This window comes from Carcharodon carcharias, chromosome 7 (genome assembly GCF_017639515.1).
Source record: "Carcharodon carcharias isolate sCarCar2 chromosome 7, sCarCar2.pri, whole genome shotgun sequence".
NCBI classification, from domain to species: domain Eukaryota; kingdom Metazoa; phylum Chordata; class Chondrichthyes; order Lamniformes; family Lamnidae; genus Carcharodon; species Carcharodon carcharias.
The window spans coordinates 18,968,852-18,990,537 of NC_054473.1; the positions used below are offsets into that span (position 1 = coordinate 18,968,852).

Sequence of the window (21,686 nt, forward strand, 5' to 3'; positions counted from 1 at the left end):
GAATGATGACAATGATGCCTTCAGTCATTCCAGGAGCTGGGTCCCGAGGTAAATTTTCTATTTAACATGTTAACAAATGAATAATGTAGACTTTATGGAATATATATTTAGCTCTTTCTTATTCTTAAATGTTGAGTCTGTTTCCCCCCCACTGAGTTAAAATTCAAAGTATTAACCTGGGCATGTTTAAAAGAAAGAATAAGGCCCTAATTGCTAAGCAGTGAGTAATTTTAAATCATTGTTGCAGAGCTGATTTCTAGAAAGTTGAGCCATTGTAGAGAAGTAACCTAAGAAGGCTTGTTGCTACACGACATGAAGAAATAATTGCGAGCTTGGCAGACTTCTAACTTCAGGAGCTCCCCATATCCAGTCAGTCTGGGACAGGGCTGAGGGAGTCGAGTTACCTGTGTCAAAGTCAGCAGGATTTTGAGGTCAGTTTAAGCACATTGGGTAGTTTATGCCCTGCTTCATGTGGTTTTGCAAAGCTACCAGTTCTCAGGAATATCACACTGATCTTTTCTAATTATATAAACTTAAATTGATACCTGGTATAGTGAGCAGCTTTGATATAATGCCTCTCATTGTGCAAGCGGTGAGGACACAAGGGGCTACTTCAATACTTCCAAAAACTGCTCTCCCAGTGTTATTGTTCATTGCCACCCTAAACTTTGACCTTTTTAATCTTTCAGGGCTAAAATGCTACCATGATATGTCAGTTATCTCTCTCCCTTCTCGTTCCCCTCCCCATTTCAGGTTTGCATCTGGTGATTAAATGTCATTTTATTACCAAGTTTCCTTTTCTCTCCAGTAGATTACCTTGATAGTGTGCTATATTAGTCCACTTAATGACCTAATCCCCCTCTCCCCTTTCAGGCCAGAGATTCCTGTGCATTTGTGTGTCAGGCCCAAAGCCTCAGGATGTCCCTTTCTGTTCTCTCTGCTGCATTCTGCACCCTGCACATTCCCATTCTTGAAATTAAGCAATCCTCTGCAAATATTTTCTGTGAATGATTGAACTGAACTAGCATGTGTGACAAAGGGCAAATATTTAGCGAGAGGAAGTGGGAGAAAGATGGGTAAGGAGCTATAATCCAACGGGTGCAATTCCAAATAAATTTATCTCAGCATTATCTTGGCAGTGTTGGGGGTGGGGGGGGGCGGTGTGGTGCGGGGATGGTTAGGAGTGAAAGCATTGCATAATTCTCCGCAGTGGATAGAAAGCACCCAGGTCTACCAGCTTGCTGTCTGCACTCAAATCCCAGAGATGCACAGGAGAAGGAATGGTTGAAGTGGTGGGCAAGGGTAGGAGAGGCAGTGGAGGAGTGCTTCAACAAAGAAAGACTTGCATTTATATAGCACCTCTCACAATCTGCAGAAGCCCCAAAATAACTTGCAGCCTTTGGAAGTGGAGCCACTTCAGTAATGTTGGGATCACAGCAGCCGATTTACACACAGCAAGCTCCCACAGATAGCGATGAGATAAACGACCTCATCACCTGTTTTGGTGGTGTTGGCTATGAGATAAATTTGGCCAGGGAGCTGGGGATAACTCCCCTGTTCCTCTTCCAAATGGTGCTATGAGATCTTTGAAGTCACCTGCAAGGCCATATGGGGGCCCAATTTTAACGTCTCATCCCAAAGTCAGCGCCTCCAACAGTTGATTTCCAACCCGGAGTCCCTGAGCAGCTTTAGTCACCCTCCCCAGAATTCTACTGTAGGGTTCGATGTTGACTGCATTGTCTGTTCTGTACCAGAAACTATTTCTGCTGCAGCTCCTGATTTAATATGGACTTGAAATGTTAACTCCGTTTCTCTCTCCAAAGATGCTGTCAGACCTGCTGAGTTTTTCCAGCATTTTCTGTTTTGATTTGATATTTTTTAATTTGTCTAATGAATTCAAACTAAGGCTATAATGAACCATGCAGTGATGAGTTATGCAATGGTGCCAGTGCCTCACTCTATCCCAGGATGTTGATCCATTAGTGAAGTACAAGGAGGATTTACTTTCACTGCTTGGCCCCTTTAAAGAGAATAATTCCAAATTGTGGCATCGGCAAGTTCACTGGTCCAGAGGGAGCACATTCCTTGGATTAGAAGGGCTGCAATTTGGTGGAATCCAAGAAGCTTTGAAAAAATACAGTAAATAACAGAGTGAGCAGCCAGAGGGATATCAGGTCGCAAAGAAAATCAAGTAGAGGCTGCCGGAGATTGGTGTTTACTCGCCAAGCAGTTTGCTGCTCAGTCCATGCCCTGTCCCCTAGCTGATGGACCCATGTGGAGAGAAATATATCGGTGACTTACTTGTGCACCTGTCTTTTCTCTCTGGTGACACAGTCTATTGAAGTTAACTGAATGCTTTCTTAATTCAAAAGAAACACTGGCAAGAGGTTTGACGGAGACTTTGACAGAGGTTTCTTTGGCCTTTTCATTTGCGGCTTTGGGGGAAGGTTAGGTTTTCTTTGGGCTACCTGCTGTGCTGGTGTCCAGTGAAGATCTAGCTCGGTCTGGTAGCCAGCACACTGTACCTTTTGTTATGGTCTGGGGGAACATGCTCATCCAGCCACTGGGCACTGCTCTGGCTCTGTCCCAGACAGAACAGCTGTCTATGAAGGCTAACACTCACCAGGAGCACTCTGGTAACATTAAGTAGGGTGGGTTGGTGGCGGGGTGGGGGGGGGTTGGGGGGGGGGTGGGGAATGTGTGTTTTGTGGGGACTTGTTAGATTACATGGCAAGGTATTTATGATTGTCCCTCTTCACCTTGAAGATCCTTAGATTATAGGCTTACAAACTTTACTGTGCAGGGATTGTCTGCAAATATTAGCACTCTTTCTCCCTTCAAAGTGGTCAGTGAACATAGCTACCATTGAAGAAAATGTTCCTTTTAATTACTCGTCAACAATAGAAATAATGGGCCGAATCTTCTTCACCGTTGGATTGCCACTCCTATTTTCCTACCTTAGACGGGGGCTCCACATTTCTCGCCCGGACTTCCAACCCGGGTCTGCAGCGAAATGTGGAGCGGAGCTACTCCTGGAGTCCTTCAGTATAGTGTAGGGGCATCTGGGGGAATGAAGCCATGCACCCCGCGCCCCCATTTATGCCACTAGCTGTTATTAACCTGTAAGTTCAAATGTCCCAAAGGCACTTCCAACAGGAGAAAAGGTAAGTGTGTAAAGTAAGTGGGTGAGGGGGTAGGGTGGGTCGGGTGCTTGGCAGGGTAGCGGGGGGTGGGTGGTGGGGAGGGTGGCGGTGGGGTTGGGAGTAGTTAGGCAGTCATGAGGGTAGTTGCAGGTGGGGGGAAGTTAGGGTGTGGTGGGATAGTCGGGGAGCTGGGGGTGTAATTAGAATGTGAGGGGCTGGGGTTGGGGGTAGCGGAAGGTCGGGGGGGGTCGTAATCAAGGGGGTGGAGAGGTAGTCAGGTGTCGGATGTGTAGTTGGGAGGGGTTCAGTGTCGGGGGGGGGGGGTTGAAAGGGTCAGTATTATAGTTACCCAAGTCTTAGAAGTGGCTTTAATCTTTCTAACCTTTCCTGGGTAACGGTTCTGCTGGTAGAGTCAGAACCGTCTGACATCTCGGATTTTAAATTGGAGTTTCAGAGGGTTCCAGACGCAGGGTAATTGCCCAACAGAAACTGAAGCTTCCCGGGCAGTCCCCATGCATTCCAGCACATCTTCCAGGGTACCTCCGGGGTACGACAACCTTGAGAACCGAAGACCTGGGCCCATGTGTCAGTGAATCAATAGATAAGGAAATCCGATTACCTGAGGAGCCCTCTGCTATCCCCTTTTGGTTCTTTGGTTCTGAGGCCACAGTTTGAAAGCCCACGCCTTAGATCAGAAGTATAAATGTCACACACAATCCCCTTTTTTTTTGTTAAATTTGAACCATTTTGTTAGCTGGCTTTGTTTTTGATGCAAGGGAGTGGCTTTTCTTTCTGTTCTGTGTCGAGTTTTCATTTGCTGGAATTTCTGTTTATGTTTACAATCACTATCACCCAAGAAGGTGATCACCTCCCCTTCACTGAAATGAAACAGAGCAGATTAACCTTTTAGAGTACCAAATGTCTTTTTAAACTTGCGCATTTATTAACTGCAAATATTCACAAAGGAGATAGATTCCTTTCCAGTGCTTTTGGCTAAGAGCTATCTAGCTATTTTTACTTTGTTTCTCCCATCTCTTTTGTCAGTCTCCCCAGTGTACACTATAGGGTTGCCAAACCTGCAGCATTGGCATTGGGGTCTCGAGGAACCACAGATTAATCTCCGGGACCCTGCCGTGAACAAGCTGGGAGCAAAATCATTGAGGAATTATCAAAAAAGTTGATTTAATTTCATTTCCTTTGAACACCTTCGCTCATGTGTTAGAAAATAGGGGAGGTGGGAGGAGAAAAGCTGTTTGGCTGAGAGTCTAAAACCATCTAATTGGGTAATACCAGATGGAGTCGTACTGCTGTTAAAAGATTTTCGGGGGATGAAAAGCAAGTCCACAGCGATTACTGGAGGTGGCCAATGAAGAGACGACTTCCCACAGCACCATTCAGGTGGGACATGCATCCGGTTGGGCTAATGGGAGGGCCCACCAAGATGTTTTGCCAGCATTCCCACCAGGAGAGGAGGCAGGAGAATGTGAGGGTGCCTTAAGATGGAAGTGCTCTTGGAAGATGTAAGAACATTCTAACGTTATTTGCGGTCCCAGCTGCCGTGCCAAAATGGTGGAGGGGGACCTGCAACTACAACTGTCGCCCTGTGACTGAAGCGGCTCAGGGGTAAGGGGATTAAGTAAGGGATGTTTTGTTGGAACCTACCGGGCTTTGCCTGCCACCAGTAAGATTCCAGCAGCATCCCCTGTCTGGGCCCAGTTAGCCAGTTCATTGGCATTAATTGGCTACCCGTCATTGGTGGGCAGGTGGTCACTTCTATTTGCTCACCCACCTCCTGCAAGGTTGGCTAGAAGCGGAAAAGCCTCAGCCCAAGCTTTTAAAATTCTGCCCAAAAAGCCCATTCATTTCCCAATTGGCAAGAGAAGCTGCAGGGACTGGAGTGAGAATGGACATGCTGAGTGACCAATGGCAGGAGCATGTGGGCAGGATGACAGGAGGCAGGGGCTGATGCAATGAAAATTCCAGGAATACGTTCAACCAGAGTTGGCAACTCTCCTGTGCACCCACCATCTCCATGTGTGTCAGGCACCAAAGTCGCCTTTGGCAGTTCCACTGTATAATATGAGGGGTGTGAGTTTTTTTTAATTTGTTCATGGGATGTGGGTATTGCTGCCTGGACCAGAATTTATTACCTGTACCTAATTGCCCTGGAGAAGGTGGTTCTGAGCTGCCTCCTTGAACCACTGCAGTCCATGTGGTGTAGATATGCCTACAGTGCTGTTAAGGAGGGAGTTCCAGGATTTTGACCCAGTGACAGTGAAGGAATGGTGATATATTTCCAGGTCAGGATGGTGAGTGGCTTGGAGGGGAACTTGCAGGTGGTGGTGTTGCCATGCATCTGCTGCCCTCGTCCTTCTAGATGGTAGCAGTTGTGGGCTTGGAAGATGCTGACTAAGGAGCCTTGGTGAGTTCCTGCAGTGCATCTTATAGATGGTGTACACTGCTGCTACTGTGCGCTGGTGGTGGAGAGAGTGGAGGTTGAAGGTGGTGGATGGGGTGCCAATCAAGTGGATGGTGTTGAGCTTCTTGAGTGTTGTTGGAGCTGCGCTCATCCAGGCAAGTGGGGAGTATTCCATCACACTCCTGACTTGTACCTTGTAGATGGTGGACAGACTTTGGGGAGTCAGGAGGCGAGTTACTCACCGTAGGATTCCTAGCCCCTGACCTGCTCTTGTAGCCACAGTATTTATATGGCTAGTCCCAGTTCAGTTTCTGGTCAATATTAACCCCCAGGATGTTGATAGTGGGGGATTCAGCGAAGGTAGTGCCATCGAATGCCAAGAGGCGATGGTTAGATTCTCTCTTGTTGACGACTCTTGTAGTTTTCCTTTCTCTAATGTGACAGAAGCTTTTGGACTTGGTTCCTCGCCCACAACAGCACAGCTGAGATTAGGAACTCATTCAGAACAGAATAACAGAGATGATGGAGGGATTTCACTTCTATTTTGTTCTTGAACATTACAAGGCAGCTGCAACTAGACACATGCATTTGTATATGATTATAACCTTGAAAAAAATCCAATATCCTAAAGCATTACAGAAGCTCATCTGCAACATCCAGTGCACATGGCCACTTTTTGCAGGAACCGCAAAAATTTTCACCTCAAAACTTTGCATGGATACAAGCAACCACCGCTGCCTTATTTTGCAAAACAATATTTGTCTTGAAATTATGTTTTAGCATTCATATGTAATGCTTCTCTCCACTATTTTAAAGGCGTTAATCTATTGTAAAGGTCGAGAGGAGGTTCAACAGAATAGAGCTGTTCAAAATCATGAAGGGTCTAGACAGGGTAGATAGGAGGATTGAGAACCAGGGGACACTGATTTAAAGTGATTGACAATAGAACCCACAGCGACATGAGTGGAAATCTTTTTTATGCAGCGAGTGGTTAGGATTTGGAGTCCATGCCTGGGAGTATGGTGGAGGCAGATTCAGTCATGGCTTTCAAAAGGAAATTAGACAAACACCTGAAGGGAAAACATTTACAGGGATGCAGGGAAAGAGTAGACGATTCGGACTAGCTAAATTGCTCTTGCAGAGAGCTGGCACTGACTGACCGGGCCAATAGACCTCCTTCTGTGCTGTGACCCTTCTATGATTCTATGATTCTATAAACAAATAGGTTAAAATAACAATGAACTTGCTTGGAAAGATGGTTAAAAACCCCAATGCTTTCATTGGCAAGGGTGGAACGGTAACATGATATAAGGGTGATTAAAGACCACTGACTAAAGAATGAGTGTGATTAATGACCAATCACAGAAAGTACCCACACAATATAGAGTCATCAACAAGGCCTTTAAAGTTCTACGATTTATTGCGAGCAAGTCAAGGACATTTGATCGAAAGTTAAAGCAGGTTGTTGCAATCCTCTATAATGCATTGATGAGGCCATATTTAGGATTTAGATATGAAACTGTGGTCACTACAGGACAGTTAATAGAAGGTTCATAAAAGAGTAGGATACCAGAAATTAAGAGCTCTAATTAAGCAGTGACATTCACGATTACATGGTTAGTTGTAGGATAACTACTGGATTAGGAAGGGTACCCCTTACTGCACCAAAGCAACTTTGCCATTCCCGAGTCTAGGGTTGCCAATCCTGCAGGATTGCCTGGAGTCTCCAGGAGACAATAATAACTCTCCTGGACACTTGGACATTTTTCCTAGGGGAAAGAAATCACAGAGGCCTTAAAAATGAGGTGTCTTTTTTAAACCCCCTATTTCTTTAAACACCATAATTTATTAATTATACAAATATCAGGGATAGGCGAAAAGTTGTTTTACCAGATGTGACAGTCGAAAGCGTGAAGTCATGATAAACCTCCTGGAATATTGTAAGCACTAGAAGGCTGGTAAAATCCAGCCCCAGGATCGCAATAGTTATTGGTCTACCATTCAACATTAATGAAATCCGTTCCTTGGTAAACTTAAAGAAGGTAAACATTTGGGCATGTTTTGCATTGATTGATTGGGTTAAAATAAGTATGCTGTCACAGTCCAAGCATCTTGTAACACTGATAAATTGTTTATGAAAATAGTTGAAGGCACAATGTCAAAATCAACATCAAGCCGTGTCCATTGAGTTGACACTCGGCAGACCTGTGTGGTAAAACATGTATGTTGCCTTTTCTCTTTGATAACAACATTTTCTCAGGCCAGATTTTCATGGAGTCAGGAAGACACCGTGGCCCTTTAAAAATGGTGAGCGGGAACTGGATGTGGAAGTCCTGCCTCCATTTCCAACAGATCCAATTTTTGCCAGTAAGGGGAAAGGGGGGAGGCATGAGTCACAGAGGAGGGAAACCCAAACTCAGCAGAGCAATTTGAACTTAGTGCTGAGTTCAAGCAGGCCCCATTATGGATGTTGCAAGGGTCTTAACTAGCAATGTGGGATTTACAAATTTATGGAGTAGATATAAACACTCTTGAAGGGTTGATAAGATTTGTTTAACTGTCGTGATCTGAAGTTTTTTTAATTCACCCACTCTTCAAACTGTAAAAAAAACTGGCTACATCTGTCAGCGATTATTAAAATAAACCTCTGTTGGACTGCTTTGATTTACAGGCCAGCTGGTGCAGCATCTATTCAAGCAATTTCAATAGAGCTCTTAGTTGACATTTCCCTAAAGGCTGTTCATTATGAGTGGCTGAATTTGAAAAGCTAAAATTATCATAGCAGGGACTTCTGAGTTCACGATTTGATTGACAATTTAAAGAGGCTATTAAAGGATTAAGGGTATGAACAGTAATTTGTTTGTTTTTATAGAACCGTAGAACCATAGAAAAATTACGGTGCGGAAAGAGGCCATTTAGTCTGTCATGCCTGCACAGGCCAAAAAGAGAACAAAGGAACTAGCCACTCATTTTAATCCCACTTTCCAGCACCTGGTTCGTAGCCTTGCAGGGTATAGCACTTCAGATGCAGATCCAGGTACCTTCTAAATGAATTGAGCATTTCAGCCTCAACCATCAAATTAAGCAGTGAATTCCAGACCCCCACCATCCCTGAGTGAGAAAGATTTTCCTCATGTCCCCTCTAAACCTCTGTCAATCACCTTAAATCCATGCCCCCTGGTAATTGAGCCCTCAGCCAGAAGAAACAAGTCTTTCCTGTCTACCCTATCTAGGCCCCTCATAATTTTGTATACTTCAATTAGGTCACCCCTTGGCCTCCTCTGTTCTAAGGAAAACAACCCTAGCCTATCCAATCTCTCCTCATAGCTGCAATTTTCAAGCCCTGGCAACAACCTTGTAAATCTCCTCTGCACTCCCTCCAGAGCAACTATGTCTTTCCTGTGATGTGGTGGCCAGAACTGTACACAAAATTCCAGCTGTGGCCTAACCAGTGTTTTATACAGTTCCAACATTACATCCCTGCTTTTGTATTCAATACCTCGAGCAATAAAGAAAATGCTTTCCTGATCACCTTGTCCACCTGTCCTGCCACCTTCAGGAACCTGTGGACATGCACTCCAAAATCTCTCACTTCCTCAACCCCTCTCAATAACTTCCCATTTATTGAGTATTCCCTTGCTTTGCTTGCCCTCGACATACGCATTACCTCGCACTTTTCCGGATTGAATTCCATTTGTCACTTCTCCGCCCCCTCAACCAAACCATTGATACAGTTCTGGAGTTGTCAGTTATCTTCTTCACTATCAACTACATGGCCAATTTTCGTGTCACCTGCCAATTTCCCACTCATGCCTCCCACATTTAAGTCTAAATCATTAATATGTACAACAAACAGCATGAGCCCCAACACTGAGCCCTGTTGAGCATCACTGGAAACCGTTTTACATTCACAAAAACATTCATCAACCATTACCCTTTGTTTCCTGTCTCTGAGCCAATTTTGGATCCAACCTGCCACCTTCCCCTGTATCCCACGAGATCTCACTTTCCTGGCCAGTCTGCCATGTGAGACCTTGTCAAATGCCTTACTGAAATCCATGTAGACAACATCCACTCCGTTGCCCTCATCAATTTTCCTTGTTACTTTCTCAAAAAGTTATATTAAGTTAGTAAGACACGATCTTCCCTTAACACAGCCATGCTGACTATCCCTGAGCAATCGGTGTCTTTCTAAGTGACAGTTTATCCTGTCCCTCAGATTGTTTCCAATAATTTGCCCACCATCGAAGTCAGACTAATTGGCCTATAATTTTCTGGCCTGTCCCTTGTGCCCTTTTTAAATAATGGTAAGAGATTAACCGCTCGAGAAGATTTGAAAGCTTTGATGCTTTAATGAATGGGAGATTTTTCATGATCAAGCCTGTATAATGAAAATTGTACTTGATATTTAGAAGTAAATTTTATTTCACCTCCGCATGATTCCTGAGGGCTGCCCGTGGTGGATACTAGGTGACTGGCTATGGAGTTGGCAAGGAAGGTACGAGGGGCCATGGGGTTGAGTGGAGGGGAATGAGGTGACCTGGAGGGGATGAGGGCGAGCGGTGAGGGCGATGGGGTGTGAGGGGTGAGGTCTGGTGGGTCTAAAATCTTCTAAAACAACTAGGATGAAGTCTCAGAGAACTGGGGCAGACCTTCTAACCAGTCCTCCTCAGCACCTGCTGACCCATGTGGCTGCCTGTGCTCTGTTCCGGGGCCAATGCGCCCGATTTGATCCCATACCTGCCTACCCCGAGAGTGAAAATCTCACAATTCAGGGTACTTTCTTAACCAAAGCGGCTCCGGCAGGTTGGGAAATTTCCTGACTCGATACCAAAATCTGGTCCAGTTCTGTCGAAGGGTCATGAGGACTCGAAACGTCAACTCTTTTCTTCTCCGCCGATGCTGCCAGACCTGCTGAGTTTTTCCAGGTAATTCTGTTTTTGTTCTGGTCCAAAGTGTTTGTCTTCAGCTTTATTCGGTTAGAATTGAGATAGAAACCCTTCCCTTTGACAACTTAAAGAAATAGAAGCACTTTTAAAGAAGCACTAAAACAATCAGGACCACATTAAGGAAACAAGACGATTAAGAGCTCTTTTAAAGAAGACATTTAACCACCAGATCCTCCATTAAAATGAGAGCATAACCATCTGAATAGCTTTTAAAAAGGAATCTAATATCAGGATCCTTTATACGAAGGAATTGTAACATCAGGACATGTTTAAAGAAGATATTTAACCATCACAGCCTCTGTTAAAGAAGGAGTCCAACCTTTGGGATGATATTTTTCAATATCAAACAATCACAAACTTCTTTACAACCTGCTTTTGCTTTTAATATAAATTTGCATTTCTGTTTAAAGAATAAATGCTTTTATCATCTAGGGACTGACTGTTGTAGTATAAGGGGTTAACAGATGGGAAATGCTAATGTATGATGTAGATGATGATGTACCACCGACACTAGTCAGTCATGTGTTAGACTCTCCCTCGAGAGAGACGTTAGAATCATGCCTAGGAGCTACGTGTCTGTAATCTGTTTAGGTTACCAGTGTTAAGCAGATACCAGAGTATGTCTACAATCTCTACGAACCAAGTCCCACGCCTAGAGTCCAAGGTAGAAGAACGTGCAATAGAACACTAGGGATTGCCACACAGACTGATTAGGTGAAGGTTGCTCAATTAACATCAAATTAGATACAGTCATTAATCATGGGTAAGGATACATTGGGCGGAAGGAGAGGGAAGAGGGGTAGAGTGGAATCCTCAACATTGTGGACCATATTTTCCTCTTGACTAACCTTAGAGAAAAAGTAGACTGAGTATAAAGAGGAGTATTTTAGACCGATCTGAGGATTCCTATCCCCCTCTTCCACCCCTGACCAATACAGATTAACAAAGATTTAATTAGGAAAAAGCTTTTGTTCTTTAATGTCAGGGTTGATGAACTTGTACAGCATTCCTCAGCACAGACGCAAAGCAAAAGACATGTCCTGCCCTCAGAGATTCCTTGGCTTTAGGGAATTGGATGAGTTGGAATACTTTCATATTAGCGAGATGTCAGTTTAGAGTGAATGGTATTCTCTGTTGTCAGGTAGCCCTGCACCAGTGACAGTCGGGGTTGTCTCTGCAAACAATGAACCCACAGTAACAGAAGGCACCGATGCAGATCCACCATGGCTTATCACAAAATCACAGAAATTACGGGACAGAAGTAGGCCATTCAGCCTGCTGGGTTTATGCTGGAAAGTCTTTGATCAAAGGCTGTCTGTGAATAACACAGGAACTGAGACACAAACAACCATTCAGGTTGTTATAAGGAAGGCTGCGGAGGCTTTTACTGAGACGAAAAGGTTGTAAATGCTAGAGGAACTGTTAGAAAACATCTTGTTTAAGTCAAATAAGACAACCCGTGGATGTGGGGAAGTATAACATATATCTTATTTTGCACTAATATCTGAAGATTAATTTCATTGCCTGAATTAAATGAATCTGATCACAACTGTTGTTCAGCATGTTCATCTGACTGAAATAAAGCAGTTTATTGATTTGTATCAGACTTTGTCTCACTTAATGTGTTCTCAGCCTTGCTTGGGGGAGATTGAAGAACTACACATGCAAAAGACAGAAATAGTTGATCTCAGGAGGTACTTTAGCAAGTAGGCATAAGACAAGTCACATAAAGTTAAGACACCTGGACTGCTTATAGGAGTGACTGAGGTGACTGAAGGTATCAGACAGATTTGAATTTGTAACACCATCATTCCTCTGCTTCAGTGCAGTACTTTATTCATGTACTACTCCCATACAACTATACTACTATTACTTTTCTTCATGTCCATATAAGTCATATGACAAGGTGCTATTTTAGTCATTTATGCCTCCTCCTATTTCTGTTAACTTCTGCATTTGTATAATCTTCCATAGTTTCTGTACTTGTCTGATCCTGGCTTCCAGTGCATCCCACACCCGCTTTGCTTGACCATTGGTGGCTGTGTCCTGAGCTGTCCAGGCACTAACCATAGAATTCCCTCCTTAAAATTTACTGCCTGTCCAGCTCGCCTCCTCTAAGACCCTCCTTAATATCCATCTATTTAAACCAACCTCTATCATCTGCTCTACCTAATATCCCCAACTATTGACATCCATTTTTGTCTGTAACACTTTGGTGAAGCACTTTGGAATGTTTTTCAACATCAAAGGCTTTATATACATCTAAACTGTTGTAACTCATGTCTTGCCCTCAAGTTGAGGAACATTCCTCACATCTGCCCACAGATCCTGCCTGACTCAATGACATCGCATCCACACTTTCAGCCAAATTCTATCACCTCTGAAGGCAAATATTTTGCTCACTCTTTTACATAATGGAGCTTTCTAGTACCAGTTTACTGAACAGCCCACTTCACAATATAAGTATGTGGCTATTGACTGTGCAATCGTTGAGGGAAATGGCTCAATGCCAATTATGAAAAGCTCACTTCACTAACCAGGCCCTGTAAACTGAGCACTTCCCAATTATTGCTTTCCTCCCAGACTGCAGCTGGATTTTTATATAGTTAAGTGGTTTCTTAGCTGCTTCAACAACAGTAAAGGATCAGCAGCACCTTGAGTGGCTGTTATTTTTCTTTAGTGGTTGTTAACGACATCACATTTCAGATGCGTACAATCTAGTTTCAGTAGAGCCGTATGGAGCATGCTCCTTCCCGCCTTTCTGTGATTGGAGGGACATTTGGCCCACGTGTTTTAATGCAGCTCCTCCACGAGGTCAGAATAACAAATTGCTCCAAGCCACTTACCTCTGATGCTGTCACACTGTTCAGTCAAAAAAAAATGTAATGCAAAACAGAACTAAAATGCCCTTGGCTGTAGATTTTAGGTTTTGCAAATATTTTGCTTTCTCTTTAATTGTTTGACATTCCCTGGCCAAAGGACATTGATACCTTGCGGAGACAAGGGTCCACCAATCATGCGCTGTCTTGTCTGAATATCCCTTATTCATGCAGGAGCCCAGACAGGGAGCCATCACCTGTGAAAGCCATCACAGACAAGCCTGACCTCACCTCTGTACAGGATATTTCCCCGTGATCCTGAGTTTTGGTTAATGATAGGCCGTGGCTGTTGACTAGTTGTTCATTTTTTTGGCTGAACCACATCTGGAAGCTGAATGGGCTGATTCACTGTTTATGACCCACTGTATTTAAAGATGGTCTCTCCAACTGGCTGACAGAACTGTGCCTCCAGAACACTCCAGCGCCTATGGACATGCTCTTGTGGCCTAAGAGCCTGAATGAAAGCTCAGACAACCAGGACAAATGAGTTTGACCATGATTTGAAATGTCGAGGTGAAGTGAGCAAAAGGAAATCAGTATGATGGAAATCGGAAATAAAAAGAGGAAATTCTGGGGATAAACAGCAGCCCCCTCCCCTCAACATTTGACAAAGAGAAAGGACAGCTTCAGGCCTTTCTGAAGAGACTTAAGTCCATAACCCAAGTTGAAAATTCAATGCAGTCTTTCAGATGAAACACTAAAGCGAGGCCCTGTCTGCCCTCCGAGGCTGGACATACAAGATCGCATGGCACTATTTGGAAGAAGTGTAAGGGAGTTCTCCTTGTGTCTTGGCCAATATTTATCCCTCGACCAGATCATTAAAACAGAAAGTCTGGTCTTGTCGCTGATGTCTGTGGGACCTTGCTACATCTCTACATCACCAAAGTGGCTACACTTCAAAAGTGCAATATTTCACTGGCTGTAAAGGTCTTTGGGACCTCCTGAGGTTGATGAAAGGCTCTATATAAATGCAGTCATTTCACCTTTATAATTGAGATCAGAGGCTAGGAATTCTGCAATGACTAATGACTTCTCAGCAATCCCAGCTCACTGACGCCCAGTTCGGGTTCTGCCAGGGCCACTCAGCTCCTGACCACATTACAGCCTTGGTTCAAACATGGATCAAAGAACTGAATTGAAGAGATGAGGTGAAAGTGACTGCCTTTGACATCGAGCTGGCATTTGACTGCATATGGTATCAAGGAGCCCTAGTAAGACTAGAGTCAGTGGGAATCAGGGGGAAAATGGTCCACTGGTTAGAGTCATACCTAGCGCAAAGGAGGAGGGTTATGGTTGTAGGAGGTCAGTCATCTCAGTCCCAGGAAATCGCTGCAGGAGTTCCTCAGGGTAGTATCCTAGGCCCAAGCATCTTCAGCTGCTTCATCAATGACCTTCTGTCCATCATGAGGTCAGAAGTGGGGATGTTCACTGTTGATTGTATAATGTTCACAACTCCTCAGATACTGTAGCAGGCTGTGTCTGTATGCAGCTAGACATCTGCACCCCAAGAATCATCTTAAACAATCCACCAGCGGTGCACATTGGTGGTAATGTGTACTTTATACAGGATGCACTGCAACAAGATGCCAAGCTTCCTTTGAAAGGTCCTTCCAAACTTGCAACCTCTATCACCTAGAAGGAAAAGGGCAGCAGACACATGGGAACACCACCACCCGCAAGTTCCCCTCCAAGCCACAAACCATTCTGATTTGGACCTATATCACAGTTGCTTCACTGTCGCTGGGACAAAATCCTGGAACTCCCTCCCTAACAGCACTGTGGGTGTACCTACACCACATGGACTGCAGTGGTTCAAGCAGGCAGCTCACCACCACCTTCTCAAGGGCAATTAGGGATGGGCAATAAATGTTGGCCCAGCCAGGATGCACACAACTTAGGAACAAATATATAAAAGTGGGTTTGTGAGATAAGAGAGAAAATAAAGGAAACGATATCTACTAATAAAGCTAGTGAAACACCATAATTCTGTACTCCAGCCATGATCGTCTCAAATTGGTTCTCTCTCTAGTCTGAAACGTAAAGGTTTACAATGGGGCTGACCTCCACTTTTCTTCAGGGAGTCTAGAAGAATGGCGATTATCCAGAAAGCCGAGTTATGACATCCCCAGCTGCTGTTATGATGCAGATCTCAGTGGGAGATACCGCTCAGTCTCTATGCTTTTTTTTAAAATCAGAAAACGACTCCCCCGGCATATCCTGTATCAGGCTTGATTTCCCGCTCTCGCTGTAGGTTCTGAAAGCTGTGTGAGATGTCTTGTTGGATGACAGGGGCAGGTGAAGGAGAGGGTTGTGGGGGGATGGGGGGGAGGTGGTGGATGAGTAGTAATTGTTGATCTTGCTGCAACGTAAGGGTTAACAGAGTTGTCAGCTCTCTGCCTTGAATTTGCTGCTGAGTTCAGCCCTCATAAGCCGAAGAAAGGAGGCTGCAGATACCATAAGTTACCCAGAGATGGCATCAGCGAGCATTCCAACACGCAACTTTGTTCCGTAGGATGGATTATGCAAACGTCTGTGGATTCTTCGCCACCTGACATGTTCTTCAGTACAGCACAGAGAGCAGTCAGAAGCAGTGAGTTGAGGGAGACAGTCAGAGAGAGGGAGAGAGAAACTCCCCTTTTCTTTCAAAGTCAAGATTTGAGCCACTTATCATTTGCATACCTGAGAAACCTTTTTAAACCAGGACAAGGACAGGGGGCTGTGCTTCTGCTCATTTAGAGTCTACCTGTGAGAGGTGCAGAGCTGCTTTGCCTTCAAGTGCAAGCCGGCGACTGGAGCATGTTTCTGGATAAACTGAAGCTCTGAAAAACTGTGAAGTGGAGATAAAACTGGGGACATTTTCTTTCTGTCACCGTTGTCACTGAGACATTTTTATTTTTGTTTCTGCTGCCTGACCCTGTGCCAGGAAAGGAAGGAAAGTTTCCTTGGATCAACGGGTGCTGCAAAGTTAGCTCCCCTTGACAAGCAAGCGTAGCCACTGATAGGTAACTCATTCAAATTTTGTCCTTTCTCTGTGTTCATGTACGTTTGTGTGTGAGTTGCTGGAGTACAATGCTGCAAATGAGATAAATTGAAGGCTTTTCAGAGGCTTTTGAATGTGGTGTGAAAGAGACTGATATGAGTGGGATGGTCATTTGTGCTTCAAAGTCTGAGTGTAGTTTGTATTATTCTTTGACGAATGCAATTCCAGAGGGCGGTTTTATTCTCCTTTATTTGTGGTCTCACTCTTTGCATACTGTCGCTTTGCTAATAAATGGACTGCTAAAAGTAATGTAGCTTTGCATTGCTGGGAGCACCAGGCAAGGGTGAACGAAGAGTGCTGGACATTAGAGGTGAGCACAAGCAGAGAGCCTGCTATACCATTTCGTGCAAATGTTTGGCATGCATGTTGATGCCGAGCGTTTGACAGTCACGTTTTTTACACGGGATTATTCGACAGTCAGCTGGCAAGGCTGTGTTCTTTAAACATCTGCGCAGTTTTTTTTTTCTCTCTCGCTCATCCCGTCAGTCTGTCCTTCTCTAGCCGGGTAGGCGCGTTCCTCTCTTTTTATCTGTGGGATATCTGCTCGTGCCCTCTTCTTTCCTTCTAAAGGGCTAAGGAGATCAGAGCTGGATTCCAATGCCTTCTGCATGTCACAACAGCACCTGCTTGTGCTGTTACTGGTTAGACAGCAGGACGGCTCCCAGGGCTCCCCCAGCACTCGGGGTTATTTCAACGAGTGCGATCTTTCACTCACTCCTACTCCATTACAGTGTTTTGTGAAGCTGTTGTGTTTTTTATCCCCCCCACCGCACACCCCCCCCAACCCCCCCACCAAGAAAAATAATGAGTAAATCTACCAAATGAGAACTTGGTGTTTAAACTGAAGTAATTCAGGGAGTCAAACCGTACTGAAGGCATTCAATACTGTGATGTTTGATTTTTGACTGTAGATGAGATTTTAACACCCATTTTTTGAAGTTAAATTTTTTTTATCAAAACCTACCAAAATCGAGCTTTCCATCAACCCAATTCTGTAACCAGTAATTGCTTATTAAAGATACCTGCCTTCAAATGCATTTCTTCAGTAATAATAAATGTGAAATGCTACAGGAGACCCAAATTATGTGGCTGCACAGAACAAACCTCAATCCATTTTGGGACTGTACAGCATGAGAATGAAGCGTTTTTACTCTCTGATCCCAAATTTGTATCGTATATGATCAAGTCCTACTGTAAACCCAAAAGTGTATGTACGTGCCCTGGCCAATGATTTCAATAGCTTCCTGTTTTATTTGTGGCTTTTTCCTTATATTGTTAACGATAGAATCTTGATACTAGAATTTGCATTGAATCAAATGTTGGAACTCCAAATAAAATTTGATTAACTAAAAATCAGTTTTGACCCTGTCATTTCATTTGGTTCTGAATTTGAGCCAATGCCTGAACAATGAATACCATTTGTAAAATCTGGGTCGACTATTAATTTGGAAACAAATGCCGGCTTGGCTTCAGTATTTGGTCGTCTTTTGGAGTTGAACAGCAAACACAGATTCTCATTATTATGCTGGCTGTGTGTTTTAATGTGTTTCTGTGAGTGTGTCTGTCAGTGTGTTTCTATGGACGTGTATCAGTGTTTCTGAGTGTATCTCAGCATTTTTCTGTGTGTGTATGTGTGTCAGCGTATTTCTGTGTGTGTGTGTGTGTGTGTGTGTGTGTGTGTGTGTGTGTGTGTGTGTGTGTGTCTATTTCAGAGATTGTGTATCACCAGTGTGTTGTCTGTGTATTTCTGTGTGTCATTATGTTTCTTTAAGTGTGTATGTGCCAGAGTGTTTCAGTGATTGTTTGTGTGTGTGTGTGTGTGTGTGTGTGTGTGTGTGTGCATCAGTGTATTTCTGTGACTGTGGATGGCTGAGGGTGTGTTTCTGTGGCTCTGTGTTGGCTGTGTACTTCTGTGTGTGTCATTGTTTTTGTAAGTGTGTGTGTGTCAGCGTGTTTCTGTGATTGTGTGTGTGTGTCAGTGTATTTCTGTGCCTGTACATCTGAGGGTGTGTTTCTGTGACTATGTGTCAGATGTTTCTGTAAGTGTTTGTGCATATGTGTCAGTGTATTTTGTGTGTGTGTATGTGTGTGTGTGTGTGTGTGTGCATGTGTGTGTGTGTGCATGCATGAGTGCGTGTGTGCACTTCAGTGTATTCCTGTTAGTGTGTGTCTGTGTTAGTATATTTTTGTAAATGTGTCAATATATTTCTGTAAATGCGTGCATCAGTATATTTTTGTAAGTGTGTCAGTGTATTTCTGTAAGTGTGTGTGTGTGTGTGTGTCAGTATACTTCTGTAATGTGTGTCAGTGTATTTCTGTAAGTATGTGTATGTCAATATAATTCTGTGAGTGAGATTGAAGATTTTATATAAATTCCTTGAAGTACAAAACAATTCACTATTGGCTGTATTTTATTTATTATTGTTCTATTTTCTCAGTGGTCACAGAGGTGAACCAAATTTTCAGTCTTCACTGCAGCTCCCTGAATTTCTGCTGAATTCCAGCATAGAAACACCCCTCAGTCACTCAGAGTTACTCACTATCCCTGTGCAGGAATTAGCCTAAGTTTTATATTCATGAAATGCCTTCACATTTGTGCTTTTTATAAGTAGCTGTTTTCTCTATGCTGTTTCAAGAGCTACCTTAATGGAAATATTCCTGTAGTCTGCGATAAAAGCTCAACTTCCCCACCCTGCCAACCCCCAGATCTAACTCTGTGCATTCAAATCCTCACTTAAATGAATTATTAGAGTTGGCATATCTGCTGGTCTGGGAAATTTAGATCAAAAAGTGAGAAAAGCTCTAATTCTTTGACTCATGAAAATTACCAGATATGTGGAGGGTGAGATGGCACCCAACCATCAAGGACCCCAAGCAGTGTATCTGTCCCCTTCATAACCATTCCTGTTGCCTCTCAGTATCGCACCTTCAAAGGAGGTCAACATCTGCTATAAATATTATTTTTTTTAAAGTAGGAATTTACAGACTCACAAAACAGCTTTGTTAGTGGAGGGAGCACTGTTGGAATAAAAATGGAAAAGGAATCATTCAAAGCAGTAATAAGTGTTTATTTTCGTAGGGGAGTTGAAATCTGCTTAATGTACTCAAAGGGATTATTTGAATTTACTGGAGCTAATGTTTCAAACAATGATTAATTATTGCGTTGATAACTGTTTTCACGCTGGGTCCTGACTCGCTTGCAAAGCCATTTTAATCAGTTTTCTCAGATGGGAGCTGTTCTCTAACGATCAGCACCGACTTGGCTTCCCTCCCATTTCCCCCCGCCCCACCCCCTCTCCCCACCAGAACACCTTCCTTGATGCACCATTTCCCCCTGCGCAGATATTAAAGTTACTATGGTATTCAGACTCTCTCTCTCTCTCTCTCTCTCTGTGTCTCGTATCTACTAACCCACAAAAAAGCTGGATTTAATCACTATTGAGCTGTTTGCCTAGCCACTCAACTGATGAGGGATTATGTTTTTTTTTTTGTCCTTTGTACCTTCATCCTGATGCAGGTCTGAAGGCTCCTGTTTCTTTGTAATCGGCCGGCTACAGTTGCCATGGACCACCTTCTGCCCACCTGGCTCTTGGTGCTTTCCCTATGGTGTGGCGATGCCAGGGGTCATCAGCAGACTGCCCCCCGGGTGTATCTGAGCTTTAAAGGTAAGCGACGGACATGCTGTGTGTGCCGATGAATTAAAGTAAGGTAATTATTTCTTGACAAGTTCACCGGTGTCAGGAGCTGACATGCAGAGGGAGAGGATCAAGCTGCAGTGGAGTTTCTTTGAAAGATAGCAAAGGAAGGTAATAAGCAACACCCTGTCGAAGTATAGGATGCTCTACTCTTGAAGCTGTAGTCATGGTCTCTCAGTGTTTTCAATTGAAGCAAGATTGTTTTGCAAAATTAATAACATATTTCGTACTGGATCTGTGGCGTGGAAATATGGTCTTCCTCCAGGTGCTTATTTGCTTCCAGCGGTTAATTTTTCCGGATACGTTTCTCGACATTTCTTTCCAGAGGTTGTGAATTCATGCTCCCGTCCCCATTCCCAGGGGTATGCTTAGTATGGCTTATTTCCAAATCCAATCTGTCGCAGATTATTTACTATTGTTCCAAGAGTTCTATTCTGGGGTAAATCCTAAGAGGCGTATTCCACAAGTTTGTTCCCAAATTTTTATTTTCTGGGGATGAAGTGCACCCCCCAACCCCGCCCCCCCCCACCCCGGGGAATCTGCCAGGATGCTGTGCGGGTCGGAACACAATGGGTGTGACCTCCGAGCAAACAGTGCCAGGCTGACGCGCCAAGATGGTTTGCCATGATTCCCATGCCCTTTTTAACATGAGAGCTCAGCCTGTGTTAGCGACACAGGAGGAAATGAAGCCAGCACAAAGGACTGAATTAAACGATTCACACCCGTTAAACATTTAATTGGTGACCATTATTTGTGCTTGTGTCCAGGTGGCACCACCCTTTGATTTTCAAGTGATGTGAATCGCAGGGTGGCGAATTTAGCATGCCAAGTTCAGGCCAGTGGGTTCCTGATGGTCATTATGTGCTGTCACCCAGGTTGCTATTAAAGCAAGTAAAATCACGTCGTAAGCGACCTGGTCTCTTGCATCCGGCTTCAACGCTTAATGAACTTCAGACCATCAGCGTAAGTGCTAGCTGAGATGGGTGGGAAAGTCGTGCCTTTAGGAAACCAAAGGACGCCAACATGGTGATGTTGGAGTGTTCGGCCAACGTTATGGGGTCAGAGCCTGGAACGTTGTCTCTTTGTCATGGAGGTAGTTGGTGTTTTCACTCTGGGGGAGTTGTGGGGGTGTTTGAATGTCATATTTCACTGTGAGAGTTTGCATGTCTTATCTGGCTTTGTCACAGCCAGACTTTATTTGCAATTATTTTACGGTTTCTATTCTGTTTATGTTAAAGGAGATTTGCTGGGGGGTGGGTGGGAAAACCAAGTGTTATAATACGATGTGAGGTATTCATGAGGGTTCTGTGGTGCTTTTATTTTGTTTTACGTTTACCTGGGAAGCAGAGATTGGGAAAATAGGGCCCAAACTAATACTCCAAGAGGGAACCACCATTTTGGAGCAACCATATTGTTTCTTCATTAAAGGTTACATTTGTACATTTAGTCACTGCTAAGAGCAGCATAGCAACAGTTTGTAACACCATGAATCTTGTTTTCCTGTGGCTACTAGTCTCAGAATCCAATCACATGCCAATAGCACTCAAAAAAGAACTGCTTT

General features: G+C 43.9%; 1 protein-coding gene across 4 annotated transcripts in view; it reads left to right on the forward strand.

Annotated features, from left to right (window-relative positions):
• The window catches only part of sema3fb (sema domain, immunoglobulin domain (Ig), short basic domain, secreted, (semaphorin) 3Fb), a 259,929-nt gene that overhangs the window by 14,964 nt on the left and 223,279 nt on the right, over positions 1–21,686 (forward strand). For 2 of the 4 annotated variants that reach the window (XM_041191095.1, XM_041191097.1), the window contains exons 1-2: positions 15,875–16,392; positions 19,948–20,095. In XM_041191095.1, the coding sequence (XP_041047029.1) occupies positions 19,993–20,095 (103 nt within the window). In that variant the 5' untranslated portion in view covers positions 15,875–16,392; positions 19,948–19,992. Of the gene's footprint in view, positions 1–15,873; positions 16,393–19,947; positions 20,096–21,686 lie in introns of those variants that run through there. The other 2 variants (XM_041191098.1, XM_041191096.1) reach the window with 2 other exon arrangements.